Source organism: Hydra vulgaris, chromosome 12 (assembly GCF_038396675.1).
Source record: "Hydra vulgaris chromosome 12, alternate assembly HydraT2T_AEP".
In the NCBI taxonomy this organism is placed as follows: Eukaryota; Metazoa; Cnidaria; class Hydrozoa; order Anthoathecata; family Hydridae; genus Hydra; species Hydra vulgaris.
Genome location: NC_088931.1, coordinates 27,455,228 through 27,476,991, shown reverse-complemented (window position 1 = coordinate 27,476,991; position 21,764 = coordinate 27,455,228). Strand labels below are relative to the sequence as shown.

At 26.8% G+C, this 21,764-nt stretch overlaps 1 protein-coding gene and 1 long non-coding RNA gene across 4 annotated transcripts in view; one reads left to right on the top strand and one right to left on the bottom strand.

The window, feature by feature from the left end:
• Positions 1-21,764, bottom strand: part of LOC100201241 (potassium channel subfamily K member 9) — a 32,834-nt gene that overhangs the window by 2,248 nt on the left and 8,822 nt on the right. For 2 of the 3 annotated variants that reach the window (XM_065812775.1, XM_065812774.1), the window contains exon 2: positions 18-377. In XM_065812775.1, the coding sequence (XP_065668847.1) occupies positions 18-377 (360 nt within the window). Of the gene's footprint in view, positions 1-17; positions 378-543; positions 821-21,764 lie in introns of those variants that run through there. The other variant, XM_065812773.1, reaches the window with a different exon arrangement.
• On the top strand, positions 830-8,555 carry LOC136088621 (uncharacterized). Its single transcript, XR_010642326.1, has 3 exons — positions 830-915; positions 5,202-5,260; positions 7,993-8,555. It is a non-coding gene; the product is annotated as an uncharacterized LOC136088621 (long non-coding RNA).

Genomic DNA, 21,764 nt, shown 5'->3' with positions numbered 1-21,764 from the left:
AATATTATTATTTTAACCAATTGTTGTTGTGACTGTTGAGGCAAAATAAAGTGATTGATAATAATCCCATTCGCGCTGCGAGTTTCTTTTCTCTACAATCATTTGTTGAATTTGATGTTCAAGTACTTCCAATGTTTTTAGAGATATATTATGATTTTTTACAAGATTGTCTTTACTTGCTATTACTAAATCGTTCCAGTATCTTGTTTGATTGTCATTCTTTTCAAGCGCTTGAAAAACTAATGCTCCGAGCAGTAGGTATGATATTATAACTATGCCACGAATAATAAGTATCTTTATTGACGGTTGAAAAGGACCACGATCTAACTCTAACTTTTTAATTGTAGCGCTATATTGATGTCGGGATTTTGGGTACCCTAAAAAAATATTTTGGGTGCTTTAAAAAAATTTTGCATCAAAGAAAAGGTATAATGTGCTTAACACTTAGGGAACATGTTGAGACATTATTCAAACGGAAGCACTTTTTTCCCTTTATTGTGAGGTAAAAAAAGTAAAAAATAATGGGACTTTTAAAAATTCTACCTTTTCTTGCAAATTTCTGTGCAAACCACATCACTATAACCATACTGTAAATGACATATTTTATTGTTATAACCTCTTTGGCATTCGAAAAGTGGACTTTTTTTTTATACAATATTAAATCGATAACAGTATTTTATTTTTGTCCACACTTTTTAATGTTTGTTTTCATTCTGTGGATATGTATAAGTGTAAAAATATATTTTATTTATGGAACAGTTTTAAAACAAAAAAGAAATACAAATTAAAAATTAATTATTAATTACTTAAAACCTAAAACTGTTCTGAATAATTTTTCAAAGAATGGATCGTAAAAATGTGTTTTTATAGTTAACATGAAAAGCAGCCAATCAACGTAAAATTGACGCAAGAAGAGTAAACATTGTTTTTCTTTTTAATAAACAACATATTTTATAAATATTTTGCTTGTTGACATACGCGACATCTAAAATCTATGCATTTTTAACAGCCCTGCAATAAAACTTTTTAAAGTTTTAAACTGTAGGGAAAGCAAAAAAAAAAAGTAATGGCTTTTTTAAATTTATTGTTTAAGAAAAATAGGCTTTTTAAAATAAATTAATAAAAAGCCGAAAGCTTAAACTTATATCAAAACTATACTTTATATGTAACAAGACGAGTGTATCATCTAATTTTGTATTTCCTTTTTTTATTGATTTTTTAATTTTATTTTTTATTTTAGTGCCTGATTTTGATTTGATAATAACATAAAAATTGAAACTATTTTAATTTCTGAAAAAAGTCATCTATATTATATATCACATAACACATGTAATATATATATATATATATATATATATATATATATATATATATATATATATATATATATATATATATATATATATATATATATATATATATATATATATATATATATATATATATATATATATATATATATATATATATATATATATATATATATATATATATATATATATATATAGTATAAGCTTTATATACGTTTGACTATTTAAAAACAGAACGCGCTGAATTTAGGGTAATTTGTTAAATTTGAAAGCACCGCATGAGAATTTTAGAAATAAAATATTTTATGGTATCAAAAATCAATTAGTTTGAAACTGTTTTATAATTTATGAGAGATTGTTTAATTCATAGTAAAATCAAATAAAATCTTTTATAGCATTTTTAATTTATGTAAATTTAATAAATTTTATTAAAACTTTTTTAAACAGTTTTTATATTTTTATTTAGATAAATTCCTACAATTCCTAATAATTTTTGCGTGTGTGTTTGTGTGCGTGTGTGTGTGTGTGTGTGTGTGTGTGTGTGTGAGTGTGTGTGCGGCTTTTTAAATGCTCCAGGAAGTTTTAACTTAATTAATCTCAGAGTATCGCGGAAGAGCATTTAACTAAGAATTTCACGCCTCCTTCCTTACCAATATCGCTTATCTGGCCACTTTAAATGACAATGGTTTGTGTTCACCTTAAATGGTAACAACTTTTGTCAACCTTAAATGGTTTTTCTTCTTTCGAATTATTTTGATTTGATCATTTTATGATATTTAAAGTAAACATTGTGATAATGTCCATTATGAATCCAAATATAATGCCCATAATGTCCAAAATAAAAGACACTTGTTCGTTTTATTTTACCCAAATACTGAGGGTGAGTTATAGTCGTAAATAAATCGGCATTACTAAACCTACACTTGTAACTAAACGTGCGGTAGTAAATAAACTGTATATAAAACCATGATTTATGTCATAGTATATAAAATTTTAAATGTATACATAGTTTACTCATGTAATTCAAATCCTCAAGAGATCTTAAATTATTTTCTTTTTACAAGTGTTTTCGAGTTATTGGAGTTTATTTCTAAACATTAAAGCCTGAAGAAACAGTAAAATTTGTTAGAGATAAATGATTTTTCGAATTATAGGGGTTCGAATTACAAGAGCTCGACTATATTTGCAATGACGGAAGAAATACCGTGACAGACACTGTCACGTGAAAGGCACAAAATAAACAGCATTTTACTGAGTGCATAAGAAATAATAAAATAACAGCACTAACTAAATTTAAAAATAATTTAAATATTTATAAAGATTTTTTTTTTACATTTTTTTAAAAAAAAGCAATCGAAGTTTAAAAGAAAATATAATTTAATTTTGAACTGTTCATAAGATATTTACAATGTTTGGATAAATATAAAAGAAATATATAAAGATATATGGAAACTAAAATAAATGTAATTGCAGAAACTATACTGAATTTACTTACTTAAAAAATAATCATTACGAATACAAATTTAAAATCTTTGTTGCAATTTTGTTTTGTTTTTTTTAAAAAAACAACCATTCTAAATTTAATCAATCAAATGCATTATGAGTTAAAGCCACACAAACGTAACAAATTAAACATTAAAAACTTGTAGAAGGAGGAAATGCCTGCATCCCTCCATGTAACATGGGAAGAATATACGAGATATTATATTATTAAAGCTAAAACAGTGCCTAAATATTTTGGGTTCAATAATAACAAAACTGATTTAAATGCTGTTTAAATTGATTGTAAACTTTTCGAAACTTTTGTTATTAAATTTAGTAAAATACTAGGCGTTGCAAAAAATACCTCGATTTATCAATAATTTTGTTATTAAAGTAAGAATGTTTGTTTTTAAGCAGATAAATAAAAAATTGAGAAAAAAAGTGTTTATAGAATAGTTTTGTATGGTACTGTTTTATATTCTATAAGTAGTATATATAGTAAGAGTAACTCCAAGTTTTTTTGGATTAAAAAGCCATAAAAAAATGTTTTGAAATGCAGCTGGTTAAAGTAAATGTAATTTTTGTAAAAAAGTATTCAGGAGTTAGTTTAATTGCGTGAAAAGTAAGTTGAATTGCAAGTAAGAAAATATGTTGCAAGTAAGAAAATATGTTGCAAGTAAGAAAATATGTTGCAAGTAAGTAAATAGATTAAGTGGCAAGTAAGAATTGAGTGAGAAAATTTTTATTAGTTTCATTGGGCAAAATACTTAGGGCATCTCGTCTCAGGGCTTGAGTCTGTTTTTTCTAAGAAAGTATAATTTCTTGTGTTTCTTGAAATGCAAAAACAAGGTTGTTTTTTTTTTTAGCTTATTATGTTTTCTCTTGTATATAAAAAAAGTTGTTAAAAACGTAAGATATTCTAAAGTATTTTTTACATGCTTTAAATTTTTTTAAGACGTCACATTGCTCCCTACCCTAAACTGAAAGATTTCTATAAAAAATAAAAAAAGTTAAATACCAAACTTATCCAAAGAAAAAACAAATAAAATGCAAAAAAAAAAAAAAAAGTAAGCAGCTATTACAAACACTATTAACAGAACTTTTAAATAAATACTTTACAAAAATAAATAAGTTTTATTCTCAATTTTTGGATAACAAAGACTAACGTTTGGATAACAAAGATTAACGTTGAATAGAATAATAAGCACAACAAAATCTTTAATTTTAAAACAAGATTTAATAAAAAAGCAATTTCTTAATAAATATGCAGTAACCAAAACAACCAAAGTAACTAAAAGTTAGTAAAAAATCAATGAGCCATTAATAGATTAAAAATCTACATCCGACGCCTTAAGATAGACTTAACGCTGAGACATTAAAAAAAAAACAGCTATAAAAACTTCCACCCAGGGTTTATTATTTTATTGATTTTATATATTTTGTTTTATATGTAAGTACTTTTACTAAAGAGCTTTGCATTAAAATATTCTGAGCAGAACTTGAAAAAATGACTTTGTGAAATTGAAAAGTTTAAATATAGGCACTTTATTATTATATTTTATTATACTAATGTTTTTATCTTGATGAATATTTTAATGATTTTTATTGTCTCGTCACATACAAGAACAGCGTTTATCAAATGCAGGGACCTAACTACAAACTGCACTAACTTTTGATTGTATCGTAAAGCTGATATGAAAAATTTCTTTCGCATTTTTATAAGATAAAAAAATTGTTTACATGCAAGAATGTCTGAATTTTCTAATAAAATGTTACAGGTTGCATATGCAAAATACACTTTTTTTATTGATTTATTAAAATCTCATTAAAGACCATATAGATAGATACATGCATACATACATACATACATACATACATACATACATACATACATACATACATACATACATACATACATACATACATACATACATACATACATACATACATACATACATACATACATACATACATACATACATACATACATACATACATACATACATACATACATACATACATACATACATACATACATACATACATACATACATACATACATACATACATACATACATACATACATACATACATACATACATACATACATACATACATACATACATACATACATACATACATACATACATACATACATACATACATACATACATACATACATACATACATACATACATACATACATACATACATACATACATGCATGCATACATACATACATACATACAAACATACATACATACATACATACATACATACATACATACATACATACATACATACATACATACATACATACATATATATATATATATATATATATATATATATATATATATATATATATATATATATATATATATATATATATGTATATATATATATTAGGAGTGTACCGGAATGGATACTTCAAATTCCAGCCAGAACCGGACTTGGCGGAATTGTTAGTAAGTTCTTTATTTAATTAAAACTGTCTTGAAGTTCCGAGTTCCAATCTTGAAGGTAAAAAATTACATGAATATAGTTCTTGTTCCAGTTGGAACAAGAATTATATTAATGTAATTTTTTACCTTCAAGATTGAAAGTGAAAGCCTGCACCTCGGCATCGTGACTATATAATTCTTGTTTCATTTAAATTTAATATCTTGTTTCTTATAAATTTATGTATTGAAAGTTTTAACCTGTATAATATTTTTGTTTAAATTATGATCTATATTTTTTAACTATTTAAAATTTAAGTAACATTTAAAATGAAACTATTCTCAGAAGCAGGAAACTTTTTTGATGAAAAAAGAGCTAGTTTGTTGGCCCAAAAATGGATAGTTGTTGCCCAAAAAAAATGGATAGCAGTTCATTTTGCACCACAACATTCCCATACTTTTAGAAATCCTTTTATAATTGATTACTGCATATATAACTACATTGTGTTCATTAATAAATTTCTATTTTTTCCATAGGTTTATTTATAGTTCTTCATTGCCGTGTTGGACAATGATTTTTTGATTTAATTTACACAGTCTGTGTCACATGTCTTTAAAAAAAAGGTAAAAAGTAAATTCCTGCATCCCGGCCTGTATTTCTGTATTTATAAATTGTAATTGTGGTCGAAAGCGGAATGAACTAAAAGTCACAAATTCGGTACATCCCTAACATAAATATGTAAATCTATATATATGTAAATTATGTTAGTGTATTTTACAAATAGAGTGCTCAATGTTCTTAAAGAACAGAGCAATAATAAATTAGTAAAAAACACTTATCTAACTTTTATCTTCGACTTGAAGTTTCACCATTGCTGGATCATCAGGAACTCTTCCTGATGACCCAGCATTGGTTAAACTTCAAGTCGAAGATAAAAGTTAGATAAGTGTTTTTTACTAATTTAAATATATATATATATATATATATATATATATATATATATATATATATATATATATATATATATATATATATACATATATATATATATATATATATATATATATATATATATATATATATATATATATATATATATATATATATATATATATATATATATATATATATATATATATATATATATATATTAGAAACTTTTATATTATATATTTAAGTTGGTTTTTGTGTTACAAAATCAAAGTTTTTATTAAAATTAAACAATATTAAAAAAAGTTTTAATACCCCGAATTATTTGGTACTCCAAGACGCTAAATCGTTTAACGTTTAGTTTTTGTAAAGTTTTAAAGATTATATTTATCAAGTTTATATGAAGGCTGCGGCGTATCCTAAAGATGAGGTGAATACATTCCATATTGGGCAGACTTTTTTTGGGGGCAACCTTTTATATTAAATTTTAGTTGTAAAAAGAAACATGTTTATGTTTGGTTCATAAGCTCTATTGATAAGACTGAATTTTTACGAAATGTAAGTTATACTATATTATCGAAATATTTTAATCATAATTAAGTCAAGAGAAAAATGTTTAAAATCGTTTTAAACTTAAAATTGCTTATTTTACTAAAAATTATTTTTATGTAAAACACAAAGATGAAAATATTCAAATTTTTCAATTAATAAATGTTTCTTGAGGTGTAAACAGTTTTGAAATCACACATTTTTAAGTAGATGCTTTAATTTTAAAATTTAGTTATAAGGGAAGTTAGATCGGTGGATCGGATTGCTTTATTTTTTAAATTGAGCAAAAGTTAAAATATGTACTTTATTGTTTTCAAGGCGAATTGATTTAGATATATGTCCTTCATGATAAGAAATCACTAAAACCAAAATGTTTATTATCTAACGGCTCACATAAAGGTTTAGAGTGAGTTGTGTTACCTGATTCACTGTGCCCCAGTACTGAGGCCCAGTCAATAAATAAACAGAGCCGATAATTAATGATAGTGAGGGGTATAGCCAAATAACTTTGAGGCTGAGGGAGTAAAGACATTGTACACTATACTTTTGGCATAGTTTGTTAATTCGATTAGTATAAAATCGAAAAAATAGACACTCTGAAAATTGAGAAGAAAAAAAAGGAATTTTATTGATAATAAAACTTCTAATATTTGAAAATTAAAAATTTTTTTAAATATTATTATTTATATAAAAATTATAAATATTATTATTTATAACTAATAAATTCATTATCATATAGTTTGTTTGTTAAAAATGCATGAACTTAATCTTTAAGATCATTAATGGGTTATAGTGAATCAACTATTCACCATACGCTAATTCACTGTGCCCCACCGTAGCAAATCAAGTTTAAGTCTAATTTCTTGGGACATGAATGTTATTAAAGGAAAAGTTAAACCACTGAAAGGAAACATAAATATCAATAATCTGAATGAAAAACTTCATTTTTTAAAATTATTTCAACCATGATCTCCATAACAAACATAAGGAAGGTAAGAAAATTTACTTTAGTTAGCTAAAAACAAAAATTATCTACCAAAAACCGATAGTCAAAAATTATGTGGTAACAACTATGAATAAAGATTGCTGATATATGAGCACATAAAATAATTAAATTATCAAGATGAACAAAATTCTAATTTTTGAGAAAATTCCTTTAATTCACTGTTCCCCTCAATCCACTGTACCCCAGCTTCCCAATTTTCGTAGTTTAAGTATATTTTTATAACATTTATTATTTAAAAAACATTTTATTATATATTATTTAATTTATTTGTAGAATAAAACGAATTAAAGAAAGTGGAGCAAAAAAAGTTATGAACCAACTTCTTGATCTTTTGGTATTCCCAGTGGGCACACAACGTGTTTAAGACGTTTAAAACACATATTAAAATGTAGTAACACGTATTTTTAACGTCTTGTGTCTGTTTGGCTGTTGCCTCAAATGCTAGTAAAAAAGCAACTTCTTCTAATGTTTTCAAAGAAGGAAAAACCTGCCGTATATTGGCAAAGAAGTAAAAAAGTTGCTTAAGTTTTAAGGTAACGAGTTGCTGTAAAAAATTTTTTCCACGATATATTCCTGACACAACAGGAGTTTTTCTGGTGCGTAATGGTCAATTTGAAATTTAAAATTTAAACAACGACTTCATGTGAACAAAACGCCCTGGTAATTCAACCACAATCAATGGTGAAACAATAAAGCTTAACCATTAAACAAAATTTTTTCAAATTTCTTTTAATGGTGAAAAGCTGTTTGCGAAAAAGATTACCAAAACATTTTTTTGCTGCGCATTTGTTTCGTGTGTTTTTTTTAAATAATAAACACGGAAAACGGTTTTTCCAATTGGCAGAAACCTTATCTCAAAAAATAATTTAACACAAGTTGAACTCTTTGCACATTTAAGCATTTTTTCCATCGGTAAAGAATTTCCCAATCGATAGAATTATTTATAAGATCTAAAATGACGCAATTTAATTATTTTCACAATTGAACGAATTAGAAATAAGGGGTCGTCGATAAATTACGCAACGCTAAGAATCACTGAAATAAAAGCAAAAAAGATCAAAAGCTCTTCTTCGCTAAGCTCTAAATTAAATAAAAAACCCAAATAGAACTTTAAGGTTAATGAAACGCGCCGCGTAAAAGAGTTTAAAATCTCCTACTTCTGTTTTATTAATTTTTTTTTTTTAATTTAAGTTGTGTAATTTATGGACAATCCCTAAGATCTGAACATAACACAATTTTCGATAAACTACAATAACAGAATATTAACGAAGAAATAAAAATAAAATAAAATAATAATTAAAATAAGATAAAAAGAAAGTTTTATTAAGAACACTTAATTTATTTCGACGTTTAAGAAAATTTACACTGTACAAATGTATAACAAAATCAATGGCTGGGGCGAAAAGAAGGCAGCAATATCCCATAACACCGCGCCCTATTTAAAACAAACTTTGCAAATTCGTAACACAAAATAAAAACAAAACAAAAAAAATCAATAAAAGCAGAAATCACAACAGTAAGAAGTTTAAAAATAAGAAATTAAAAAAAAAAAAAAATAACAAACACTATTTCAAAAATTACTATGCCTAATATACTGAAATATAGATTATAATTCTGAATAAATATATTAAAAACAACAACTAAATTTTAACAAAATCAATAAACAGATTAAAAATGTATAAAGAGTTACTATTTTTATGTTTCTACTAGATAGTTAGTTTTTTTTTGTATATGATCCCGCATAGTTTTATAATAAATAATTGAATGTTGGATTATTTACAAAAAGATTCTCTATATATAGATTAAATAAATGCAAAAAATAAAACTTTCAGAGTTAACTTTAAGAAGGAAAATTTTAATAAAAAATATTTCCATAGAAATTGTGATAAAGACATTCATATTTTTAATAAATGAGACAGAGAGTTGTATGAATAAATGAGGCTGAGAGTTGTACGAATAAATGAGGCTGAGAGTTGTATAAAATATGAATTGTCACTAAAGAAAAAGCAATTCAGTGATTAAAACGCGATTAAGTACTCATGGCTTTTTATGAAATAGATAGTGTTTTCCTCTTTTAGAAGTTATTTAGCTAAATTAGCTTTATAAATTATTATCCAGACTCTTTAATAATAATAAGTAAATTAATTTTAATATTAGTAAAAAGGTAAAATTTTAAGTAATATTAGTAAAAAAGTACAAATTATATTTTGGAGTTCCATATATAACACCTTCAGGCTTTGTGCAAATTCCTAACTTAAGTATGTTCATGCTTATGTAATTTGACAATGTTTTGCAAAAACTTGCGTTAATTAGAGACTGAGCACAAAGTACCTCAAAAAGTTAGCATCCCCCCCCCCAACCTTAAATATGAGAGCAATTAGTTAATGGTATATCTTTTTTAGCATATTATATTAAACTTAAATCCATTACAAATTTTAAAATTCGTTCAATAATCTTTAAGTATTCAAAAGTTATGATTACGTGAAGTTCACAAACATTTTAGAGAATGAAAAAAAAACCTGCAGATGAATTTAAGTCTAACATCATATGCTAAAAAAAATGCATTTCATTAACTAATTGCCATAACATTTAGGGTTGAGGGGCTAACTTTTGTGAATATTTTTGCTAACAGGTTCTAATCATCGCAAATTTTTACAAAATTATCTAATTTGAAAGATGCTTAGACATACTTAAGTTTGAGGTTTGCACACTGCCTAAAAGTGTTAAGAAACTTCAAAAGCGCACCTAATTATATTATAACTAATTTACTTATTATTATAAATAATTCTAGGTAAGTTATAATTTATAAAGATAATTTACCTAAATAACTTCTAAAAGAGAAAAACAAAACCTGAAATATAAAAAACCATGAGAACTAAATGACGTATTAACTTTTAACTACCGATGCGCTTTTTCTTTAGTGACAATTCATAATTGATAAATCTAGAGCAAAACAAAATTTGGCTATTCAATGTCATTGTGAAAGTGTTGTTTTATTTTTTATCTAGTAAACGCTAATGCAAAACATAAATATGTTATGCATTAGCGCATCTCTTTGTTATAGAAATGGTTTTGCAAATAATTTAACCATAAATGAGATTGATAGACGTTTAACCTTTTTGTTTGCATTTTTATCCGTAACTAATTTTTAATATTAGATAGGTTTTTATAAGCTAATATAGCATAAAAAAGAAAAGGAGGGGGGGGGGCATTGAATTGAGTAATACTCCATAATTTTTTTCTTTTTTTTTCTTTAAGCATTTAACTAGTATTGACAGAAAGTAAAACATCACATCAACAAGTGGATGAAGAAAAAATCTGAATAACTACCTCCAAAAAATGTTAAAAAAATATTGTAGTATTATTAAAAGTAAAAGTTGTATGAATAAATGTTTAAAGAATGATTTATACATGCAACAAATTCTGCATTTGAATTTATTAATTTAATGCAAGTTTGAGCTCCTCTGTTTATTCCTCCAATAAAGGCAGCATTATTATGTCATTATTATGCCAGTTCTATGCTTTAAATATATCTAAACTATTATTTTCTGATTTCAATAGTTTTTCCATTAGTTTTGACAACATCAACAAACAGTTCTACAATTTTAACTTTGCTTTCGTTGATAACAACAGATTTAATAGCTTGACTGATTTGATCTTGGTAAAAAAAATCTGGAATTTTGTAAAATTACATCATTAGAAAATTATTAATCTTGTTACATTATTAGAAAATTGAAAAAAATATAAATAATAATAAACGTTCACTTAATAATTATATAACGGTGACAGATTTTCAGGTCAAATTGCAGTTGTCGAATTTTTGAAAAACTAAACTGTTCGTTATGAAGATTATTATTTCTTAAAATCTGTTTTATAAATAATACGCTCCTGAATGGTGAAAAAGCAGCTTAGTATGGAAATTAGTATGTAATAAACTTTAAAAAATTTATTTAACTACACAAATAAATTTTTTCTTGTTTTAACTGATCAGGAAAAATGCTATTTAAAAAAAAAAAAATTAAAATTTTAAGAGTCTTTTTGTCATTCACAAACTTTAAAAAAAAAACTTAAAAAGTTTTTTATAAAACATTCAGTGAACTATGTTTTATAAAACATTCAGTGAACTATGTTAGTTGTCTGAACCATGAAATACTTTTAAATATTTTAAATAGCTCATTAAAATATTTAATCAATATCTTAAACATATAAACAACTTTAGAGAAACAAGTAACTGTATACAATCATAAATAAAGTTGCGACTGAAAATAAAGGTTTATTGTCTTCATAAAAGTTTCGAAAATTTAAAAAAAGAAATAACTATTCTCTAGTTATTATAAATTTTGAAGAAAAAAATGGGTCCGTCCAAATGCAGCAAACTTTTGCTAATAAAATTTTTGTCTCGACTTTCAGAAGAAATGTTTATTTGAAATTTGAAAGCTTAAAAAGTGGAAACAGATAGATAGTATTCGGAAGAATTAAAAAAGCTTGTTCTAAATGTTCAGTTTTATTCAACACGTGTTTACAAATATTTAAGAACAGTTTTTAAGATGCTTCCAATAAGTTTAGATATTATCTGCAATCCATTTAGATATTATCTGCAAATTTTGACCCTGGTTTATATTATGCCCTGTTTATTGAATAAAAATGAGTAAATTAAGTATGAGTAATTAAAAACAATGCAGTGTTCTGGGATGCAGCTAAATAATGGATTCTATGCGCATCAAAACAATCTGGAAAATTACTGGATTTGTAGATTATAGAGGAATTACCGTGGAATCTGATGACAGTATAGCAACACAAGAGTTTGTAATTTTGCTTGATATTTTGGAAAGTTATTGGAAACATCCAGTTGGTTATGTGGTTGTTCATTGGTTGACGGGCAAAATTTAAAAGCTTTAGTTCAAACCTGTTTATAAAAATGAAAAAAAAAAGTAACTTATAAAAATGAATTTAACAATATTCAGATATCATTCAATTTAAATCTTCAATGAGGCAAGTACTGAGTCACAACAGTACTGTTTCTAGCAGAAATACAAACTGTTCAATTGTGCATCTGATCTCAACTTTTCAATCTGAAATAGTCACGTTGTAGAACTTCACTACAAGATCTGCTATCAAGTTCAGCGAACAGCCGTTTCTCATTGTTTTGCAAACTAGTTACGGAGAGCAGAAGCATCTTGCAACAAGCTTTATTATGGGTTAATATTCTAGGGTCTAATGTTTGTGGTTGTAACATCATATAGAGTGCACAATGTGTGCCCAAGCATTATCAACGACAGGAATTATACCTTCAGACTATGACTGCCTTGGTTATGTTAAAATGTTACTTATACGACACAGACACAGCTTTTTTGTGCAATAAAAATAGAGGAAAATTATTTTTTGTTTATGTAGCGATTTTAAAGTGTTGAAACCTGTGACAAAGCGCTTTATACAAGCATATAAAACATCGCTTAAGGCTAAAATTAAACAACAATTACAGTTAGTCATAACATTTTATCTTGAGTTGTTTTTACACAAGTTTTTGCCTAATGTTAATATTTTTTGATGCTGAATGATCATTTATCAAAAAGTTTTATTTTTAAATTTATTAACGCTTAGAGCTTTATGTTATTTACAGTGCGTCCTAAAGTTTAAGGACAGTCAGTTATTTCACTATAAATTTTAAGCCGAGCATTCAATATTCTTGAAATTTTCACTGAATATACCTAATAATATTATTTGTTTAAAAGTAAAAAAAATTTTTTAAATTAACATTTAATTATGCAATTAAAAAAAATGTAGTGCATGTTAAACAACCTGATGGTAATCACCTGATGGTAATGTTGTAAAATTTTAAAATTTTATGAATATTAACTACAAAAGCAATAGCAAAAAAAAAAAAATTATTTTTTGGGGGGAATCCTAGCATTAACATATTAAAGTACAAAGAACTGCTGTGGTGTTACTTAAAACTTCTTCAACTACTTCATTGACGTATCCAGAAATTATTCGGGTAAACCAGCACATGGTATTTTCGCGAACGTTCTAAAGACTTTTTTTTTTTTTTTACGTGGGTACCGCTTTAATTATCACAATTTACGCTAACTTATTGACAAGAGAGTATCTTATATCGCGCGGTTAGAATTATTTCTTTCAATCTCCACTTTTTGAAAAATTTGAGTTATTTATTGTGTCAAGTACATCTAATTAATGTTTTTATACTATACTGAAATCTAATTTATAATCAAAAATGTTGCGTAGAAAACATTAGTTATAAAAATGCTTTTATATTTATTAAATTATTTTATCTCAAAATTCAAAATTGTGGAGATAGAATAAACTAGTTCTAACATCGCGATATATAGTTGTATCTTATACATTATATACTGCCTTTACTTTTCGGAACGCAAAGAAATTATGCAAAAATTAAATCCGTTATTATTATATCATAAACTTTTGCTGCTTTAATGTTGTCTGTTCTGCTTTTTCTGTATACCATTAACTGAATAATATTGAATAAACTATATTTAGTTTGACCACGTTTAAAAATTCGAAAAAAAAATTATTTATAGTCATGAGCACCGATTTGTATTATACACTTATATGGGGCGATTTCGCTAATGTAAAAAGAGTCAAATCTTTATTATATTTTGTCGAATTAAGCACATTCTGTGCACATGTTGATGCAAAATCAGAATTCACATGCCCATACATGACAACAAATGCACTGGAGCTAGTCTTCTAATGAAACCATCCATTACACACCGCACACACAGCAGTGAATTGTTTTTTGATGTTTCTATTATAAGCTTTTAATGTACTCGGTAGCATTTGGTTTAATATTAATTTTTCAACTATGGGACTTCCTCTTCTTTGAGCCATATGCTTTTATTTGATTGGGAAAGAATTCCTTTTCTTTCTTCTATTTTAAACATGAATCACCCTACGATTATACCTCTTACAACTACCTTAGAGCTGACTGGGACTCATTTCGTTATTTTCTTCGTGACGGCCTTTTGATAGACATATTTCGTCTTCCTGCTAACAAATTTGCCTCATACATAACTTCATGAATTCAGGCTGGCATGGAATCTTTTATTCCCTCTCGACAATTCCAGGTCAAGCCTCACTCTTCTACATGCTTTTCCACACATTGTGCAGCTGCAATTTCCAATCGAAACCGTTACTCCCATATCTATCAGCAAAATAATTCTCTAGAAAACAGACGGCTGTATATTAATGCTAGGAACCATTGTAAAAAGGTTTTTTCCAACGCCAAAGCCCGCTATTCTCAGGTCATGAAATCTCGTATATCCTCGCAAAAATTAGACTCTCGTGACATCTGAAGAATCTTTAATAGTATAAATAATAAGGACAAACCTGCTACTCCACCTCTCTGATATGGTTCAGACTTTGTCACCTCACCTAAAGAAAAAGCTGTATTGTTTGCTAAGAACTTTTCATCAATATCATCTCTTGATTTCACTAGTTGCGTTCTATCTGATATAGCCGTCAAACAGGTTGATTAATTGCTTGACATTTGTATTAGTCCAGCTTCTGGATCTAAAGGGACTTCCTACTAAGACTCTCTGGAGAACACTTCTGTCTTGCAAAAGTGTTCTCCGGAGCTGTCGTCTATATTTTTTCCAGCATCTACACTCACTTTGGGTGCTCAATAACTTCTTCAATTTCAAAACCAGACTGGGCTTTCAAACAGAGAGATGAATAAGCTTTTTTTAACACTTAACAAAGTAGCTCCTCTGCAAGATTTCCTGTCTTGATACTTCTACAGCTTGTGGCCCGGACAACATACCTGTTATTGTCTTGCAGAAGTGTTCTCCGGAGCTATCGTCTATACTCTCAAAACTATTCAATAAGTGCTTATCAGAGTCTTATTTTCCAGCCTGCTGGAAAGCTACATCTGTTATCCATATCTTCAAAAATTCTGGAGAGCGATCTGATTTGTCAAACTACCGTCCCATTAGTCTTTTTTCTATCATAAGCTAGGTTTTTGAATCATTAATTAACAAATATCAAATCTCTCATCTTGAATCTAATAACTTACTTTCTGATCATCAATATGGATTTCGATCTTCTCGTTCTACAGCTGGTTTGCTAACAGTAATAACCAATAGGTTTTATCGTGCATTAGATAAAGGTGGAGAGATTAAGGCCATTGCTCTTGGCATTTCAAAAGCTTTTGATAAAGTTTGACATGCTGGTCTTCTCCATAAGCTTTCTTATGGTGTATCTGGTTACATCTTTAAGTTTATTGAATCCTCCCTTTCCAATCGTAGTATAAAAGTTGTCATCGATGAACAGCCTTCTTTTCTCATATTCTGTAACTTCAGAGGTTCCTCAAGGTTCAGTTCTTGGTCCTATACTCTTTTAAATTTACATTAACGATCTTCCAAGTATTCTCACACCTATGGTGTCATTTTTCGCTGATGATACTACCATTTATTATTGTCATGATAAGAAGCCAACAGTCTCTGATTGGAGGGGTCATTTGAGCTTGAAAAGGATCTTACTTCTGCTACAGCATTAGGCTCAGAGTCGATTGTAAACTTTAATTTAGATAAAACTCAATCTTTTTCAACCAATCGTTATCGCATTGAGTACATTACCGTTCATAAATATAGATCTTCCTATATTTATGAACGGTAATGTACTCAATGAGTCACCTACCCTTAATCTTCTAGGATTAACTCTTACATCCGGTCTTTCTTGGAAACCATATATCAAACCCATTGCAAAATTAGCACCCGCTAAGGTTGCATCTCTTTATCGAGCTTGACACTTTCTTACTCCGGATTCTATTCATTATCCCAATAAATCTCAAATCCGGCCTTGTATATAATACTGTTGCCATATCTGGGGCGGATCTTCTAATGATGCCCTTTCTGTTTTAGACAAGGTGCAAAAACACATTGTAAACATAGTTGGACCTGCTCTTGCAGCCATTATCACATAGTCGTAATGTTGCTTCTCTTTAGCCATCAGCTAGCGTCTCTTGTGCCATCTATTAAAATTCATTCTCGTGTTACTCATCATTCAATTAAGTCTCATTCTTTTTTTCTGTGACTGTTCTTAAGTGCTCCAAAACCTCTTATTCGTCTAGTTTTTTTCCTCGAACATCAGTTCTTTTGAATTCGCTTCCTTCATCTTGGTTTCCTGATTCATACAATTTGCAATCTTTTAAGTTGTCTGTCAATCGTTATCTTGCTCTAAAATCTTCATCTTTTCTCTTCCAGTAACTTCCAACTCTAATTAGTGGTTACTTGCAGCCTTATCTGTTAGAAGCGAAGATGTTAAAAAAAAAAAAATGCTAATCGATATAGTGGCTATCGACAATCAGCGATGGTGAGCATTTAATGATAATAAATGCGAATATAAGAAATGCATTCAAATTATACTATAATTCCTAATTTATGTCCAATGATTTTATTTAATTGTTTATATAATTATAAACAATTAAATAAAATCTTCTACATTATATATATAATTTTAACTGTGGGTCTATTTTATCATACTGTGGTGAAACCACCCCACAATATTCTACTTCGACAAAAACCTATTTAAAATATATACCACGAACGCCAGTTAAATAGCTTTAACAAATTTCTCACCTTAGCAGTTGTTCTCAAATGAAGCTTCAATCAATTTTGCAAAATTAATAATAATGCCACTTGGAGCAAGAGTGACACGATAATATCAATTAGTAAAATTAAATAGCAAATCTCATTTAAAATTTTCAACAACCAACCAAATTAGGCGGCAACTATGATTAATCAATAGTTATAATTTTAAAATAATAAATATTTTACATCGTATTAATGCGGTGTTACGCTAAAATAACATCTTTTTCTTGAAATATTAAAAGTGGCGAAATCACCCTCGTGGCGATATTGCCCCGGTCTACCCTATTATTACTATATAATATAAATAAAGTTAATAAAGAAAGCTTCTCTAAAATCATTATAGTTAAAACGGGTAAATTAGATTACTTTCCAATTTGCTATGAAAATAGATTGGAAATTTTTTTCAAAGAAAAATGTTGAACTTTCGACTTGAAAATTTAAAACTCGACATTAAATTGACAAGAGGTTGACAGAGAATGTAACCTGGAAACACTAACTCATAAATATAGCATAGTAAATTTATAGATACTTTCCATTTACATTTAGGCATTTAGGCTTTCAGGCATTTATTGCATAAGCATTTTCCCATATGAAGAAGAAAACAAAAGTAAAATGTACAAATTTATTTTTAACATAAATATAAACATTCTTTAACATAAACAAAAATTTTGCTCAAAATATTTAAAAAAAATAATCCAACTTGTCTTCAAACACTAGAGTAAGGTGGGGTAATCCAAGCCTTTTTTTTGTTATTATTTTTTTTTATTAATTTATGACTTTAAGCAAAAAAAAATAGCAAAACAATTTTTTTTTTTCGAAGAAGTTCTACAATTATAATTAAACATCATTTTTAATAAACATCAACAAAAAAATTTTTACATAATTTTTAAAGATGTCTAAGGAGCACTAATTTTAGTTGTATTCTATAGACCCACATTACCACGTTTAGTGGGGTAATGTAAGTCTAAGTTACATTTATACCTTTTTTCAATGAAATATACCAACTTATAGAAAAATGTGACTAAAGTCATTAAGTATATATTATACTGAAATTATTTGATCAAAAGTTTAAAGGTAATAATACCTTAATAGATGTTTTAAATACAAAAAAACTCGTTCAAAGCGCTAAATTAGAAACGCAAAATGAATATTTTTTTCTCTGTTAGCTAATTTCCAAGTAATGAAAAGTATTCTTAAGGTTTGATTTCCATAGTTTAATTTTTACGAACTTTCTTGATAATTAAATAAATGATATTAAAAGTCGAAGTACTTATACCAGTCAAGCATAATAAAATAATGTTTAATGAAGAATGAAGCAAAAACCTTATAAAAACTTATCAAAATTTTTGTGTGTTATATATTAAAGATTCATTATCCTACAAAAGCGAAATTTTTATATAATAAAAATTCAATGCACAATCCTTCAAAACTGCTACGCTTCGTAATCTTCTAGTTTCAATTGAAATCATGATATCATTACATCTTTAATGATAATCTAAAGCAACCCATAGAATCATGACTCCAGAAAAATGAATCTAGAAACATAGTCAGACTTCTAATTTATACTAATTTTCATTTTAAAGGTATTTATTGTTGTATAAGCATTATCGGCACAAAACACATTTTTATATAGACCCAGATTACCAGACCCAAGAATGTTGCTTATTTCAAAAAAACTATGCATCATTCCGTCTTAAAACTAGTTGAACCTAATTATCTGGTAATTTTTCTTCCCGATAAAACATTTTATATGTGTTAGACTCCGTTTTTAATACCCTTTTTTCTGAAGTTTAAGGTTTTCGATAAAAAAAATCTCTCTTTAAATGCATACGCTATTTTCAATAAAAAATATACTTAAGAACTTGCCTAGTAATCTGATAATTAAAATTTAGAGAGCTGTTTTTACCATCTATAACATACAGAAAAAAAACTTCTATCTAAAACCTTTCTTCTGAAAAACTAATAAATACTGATTAGACCCACATTACCCTTTAGACCATTTAGACTTTAGACATTACCTCATCCTACCCTACAACATTACCTCACCCTACCCTACAACATTACCTCACCCTAACCTACAAAATTAAAAAAAAAAAGTTTAAAAATCAAAAACTTTTAGTTAAATACAAAAGTTTAATGAAGATTAAAAAAAAGAAAGTTTTTTTTAATTTTCATTAAACTTTTGTACATTTACGTTTTATACATTTACAAAACAATTACTTATTTTTATCTATTTCTAAATACTTAATCAAAATAAAAATGGCTAAACACAAAGAATATGTATCTATAACAATGATGAGAGAAATAATGCACGTACAAAAAGAAACAGTTATGGCTTTTTTTTGTGAAATTGCTAGCAGTTTAAATATAAAAATTGAAACGCTTCAAAATGATGTTTATGATGTAAAAAAGGAAATTGCAAATGATATTAGGATTGAACGTGCTCATTGAGTTGGTAATGGTGGTTCTGAACGAGCGCGAACGACTGTGCTAAAGTTGCATGACTTTGAAGATAAAGCGATAATTATGGATAAAGCGAACAAACTAAAAGGTACTAATATACATATATAAATGAGGATTTTAGCGAAACAACTAGGAGAATTCGTAAAGAACTATTTGCACAAGCAAAAACTCATAAGCAAAATGGCTATTATGCAAAAGTTCTATATAATAAATTGATAGTTCACGATTTTAAGCAAAAAAATATAGATCTAGTTGAAATTTCGCCGGCTATTTAAAAATAAGTAATATTATTATACGAGTTCTTGAATAAGCTCTTGTTTTATCTTTTATCTTTAATTTTTAAAAATGGCTGAAAATTTTTGTTCTAATGAAGATTTTTTTTAATTAAATTTTGATCCTTTTGAAGATTTTCTTAACTTTTCTGAAGATAATTTAAATATTAAATTGAAAATGAATTTAATGAATACATCATATTTTGATCCTTATAATTTTAAAATAAAAAAATATATTAATTCTTTTTCTATATCACATTTAAACATAAGAAGCATGAGTCAAAGCTTTGAAAAATTTAAAGAATTTTTTTAAAAATTCTTTAAATTTTTCAAAGCTTTGACTCATGCTTCTTATGTTTAAATGTGTTAAAAGTTTATAATATTTAAAAATATTAAAAACTACGTTTACGTCATAGCTGTGTCAGAGACTTGGCATGAAACAGATAGTCCAATTGAATCAAACTCTAATTATAGATTGCCAAATTACAAAGTAATTAGCCAACCACGAGGAAATCATAAAAAAGGTGGAGGAATAGGATTTTACATACTTGAAAAATATTTTTTTAAGATAAAAAAACAATTAAGCTTAGTAAAAGAAAACTATGAAAGTCTTTTTATTGAAATAATTAATAACCAAAAATAAAAATACTATAATTTAATGTGTTTACCGTCCACCATGTGAAGAAATCAGATTGTTTCAAAATTTTATTGAAAATTGTGTTTTGAAAATAAATAAAGAAAAAAAATGTATGACCGGTGACATAACTTTAAACGCTCTGAATTACCACAACTTTCCAAAAACTAAATCGTTTTTTGAAATGTTGTTTAGATACAATGTCTTGCCAGTAATCAATAAACCTACTCAAGTGAATAAAAACTCAAAAACAGCAATTGATAATATACTTATTAACAATTACTTAGAAACGTCATTTCAGTCAGGCATTTTTAAAACAGATATAAGCGATTATTTCCCGATCTACATAACTATTAAAAAAATTTAAGGATACTCAGCCAAAGTTTACAAACTTAAAAAATCAATAATACAAATAAACTATCGAATAAATTAAATTTAGAAAATTGGAATGATGTCTATAATTGTCATAATACAAATGAAGTTTTTAGTATTCTTTTAGCTAAATTTTTAGCGATATTCGACGAAGCTTGTCCATATGAAAAAATACAAATTAAAACAAAAGCACTTAATAACCCTTGGATGAATAATACACTTTTAAAGTGTTTTAAAACAAAACAAAAAAACTATACAACAAGTTCTTAAAAAATAAAAGTACAGAGAATGAGAAAATATACAAATTATTATAAGTTTTTATGAACATCTTCTTAAAAAAACAAAACAAATGTATTATAGTAAACAAATTAGCAATTCCAAGTTTGATGTTAAAAAAACATGGTCATTAATAAACGTCATAAAGGGCCGAAGTCAAACAAAAAGTTCAGTATTACCTCAAAGAATTAATATTAATAAATCAGATATATTTTGTCCTTATAAAATATCTAACGAGTTTAATTAATACTTTACAAATGTTGGGATTAGTCTCGCAAACAAAATTATACCAACTTCTACGTCATTTAAGACATATCTAAAAAAATCAATAGATAAAACAATGTATGATAGTGGTTTAACTTTTCTTGAATTTGACGCAGCTTTATTTTCTTTAAAAAAAAAAAT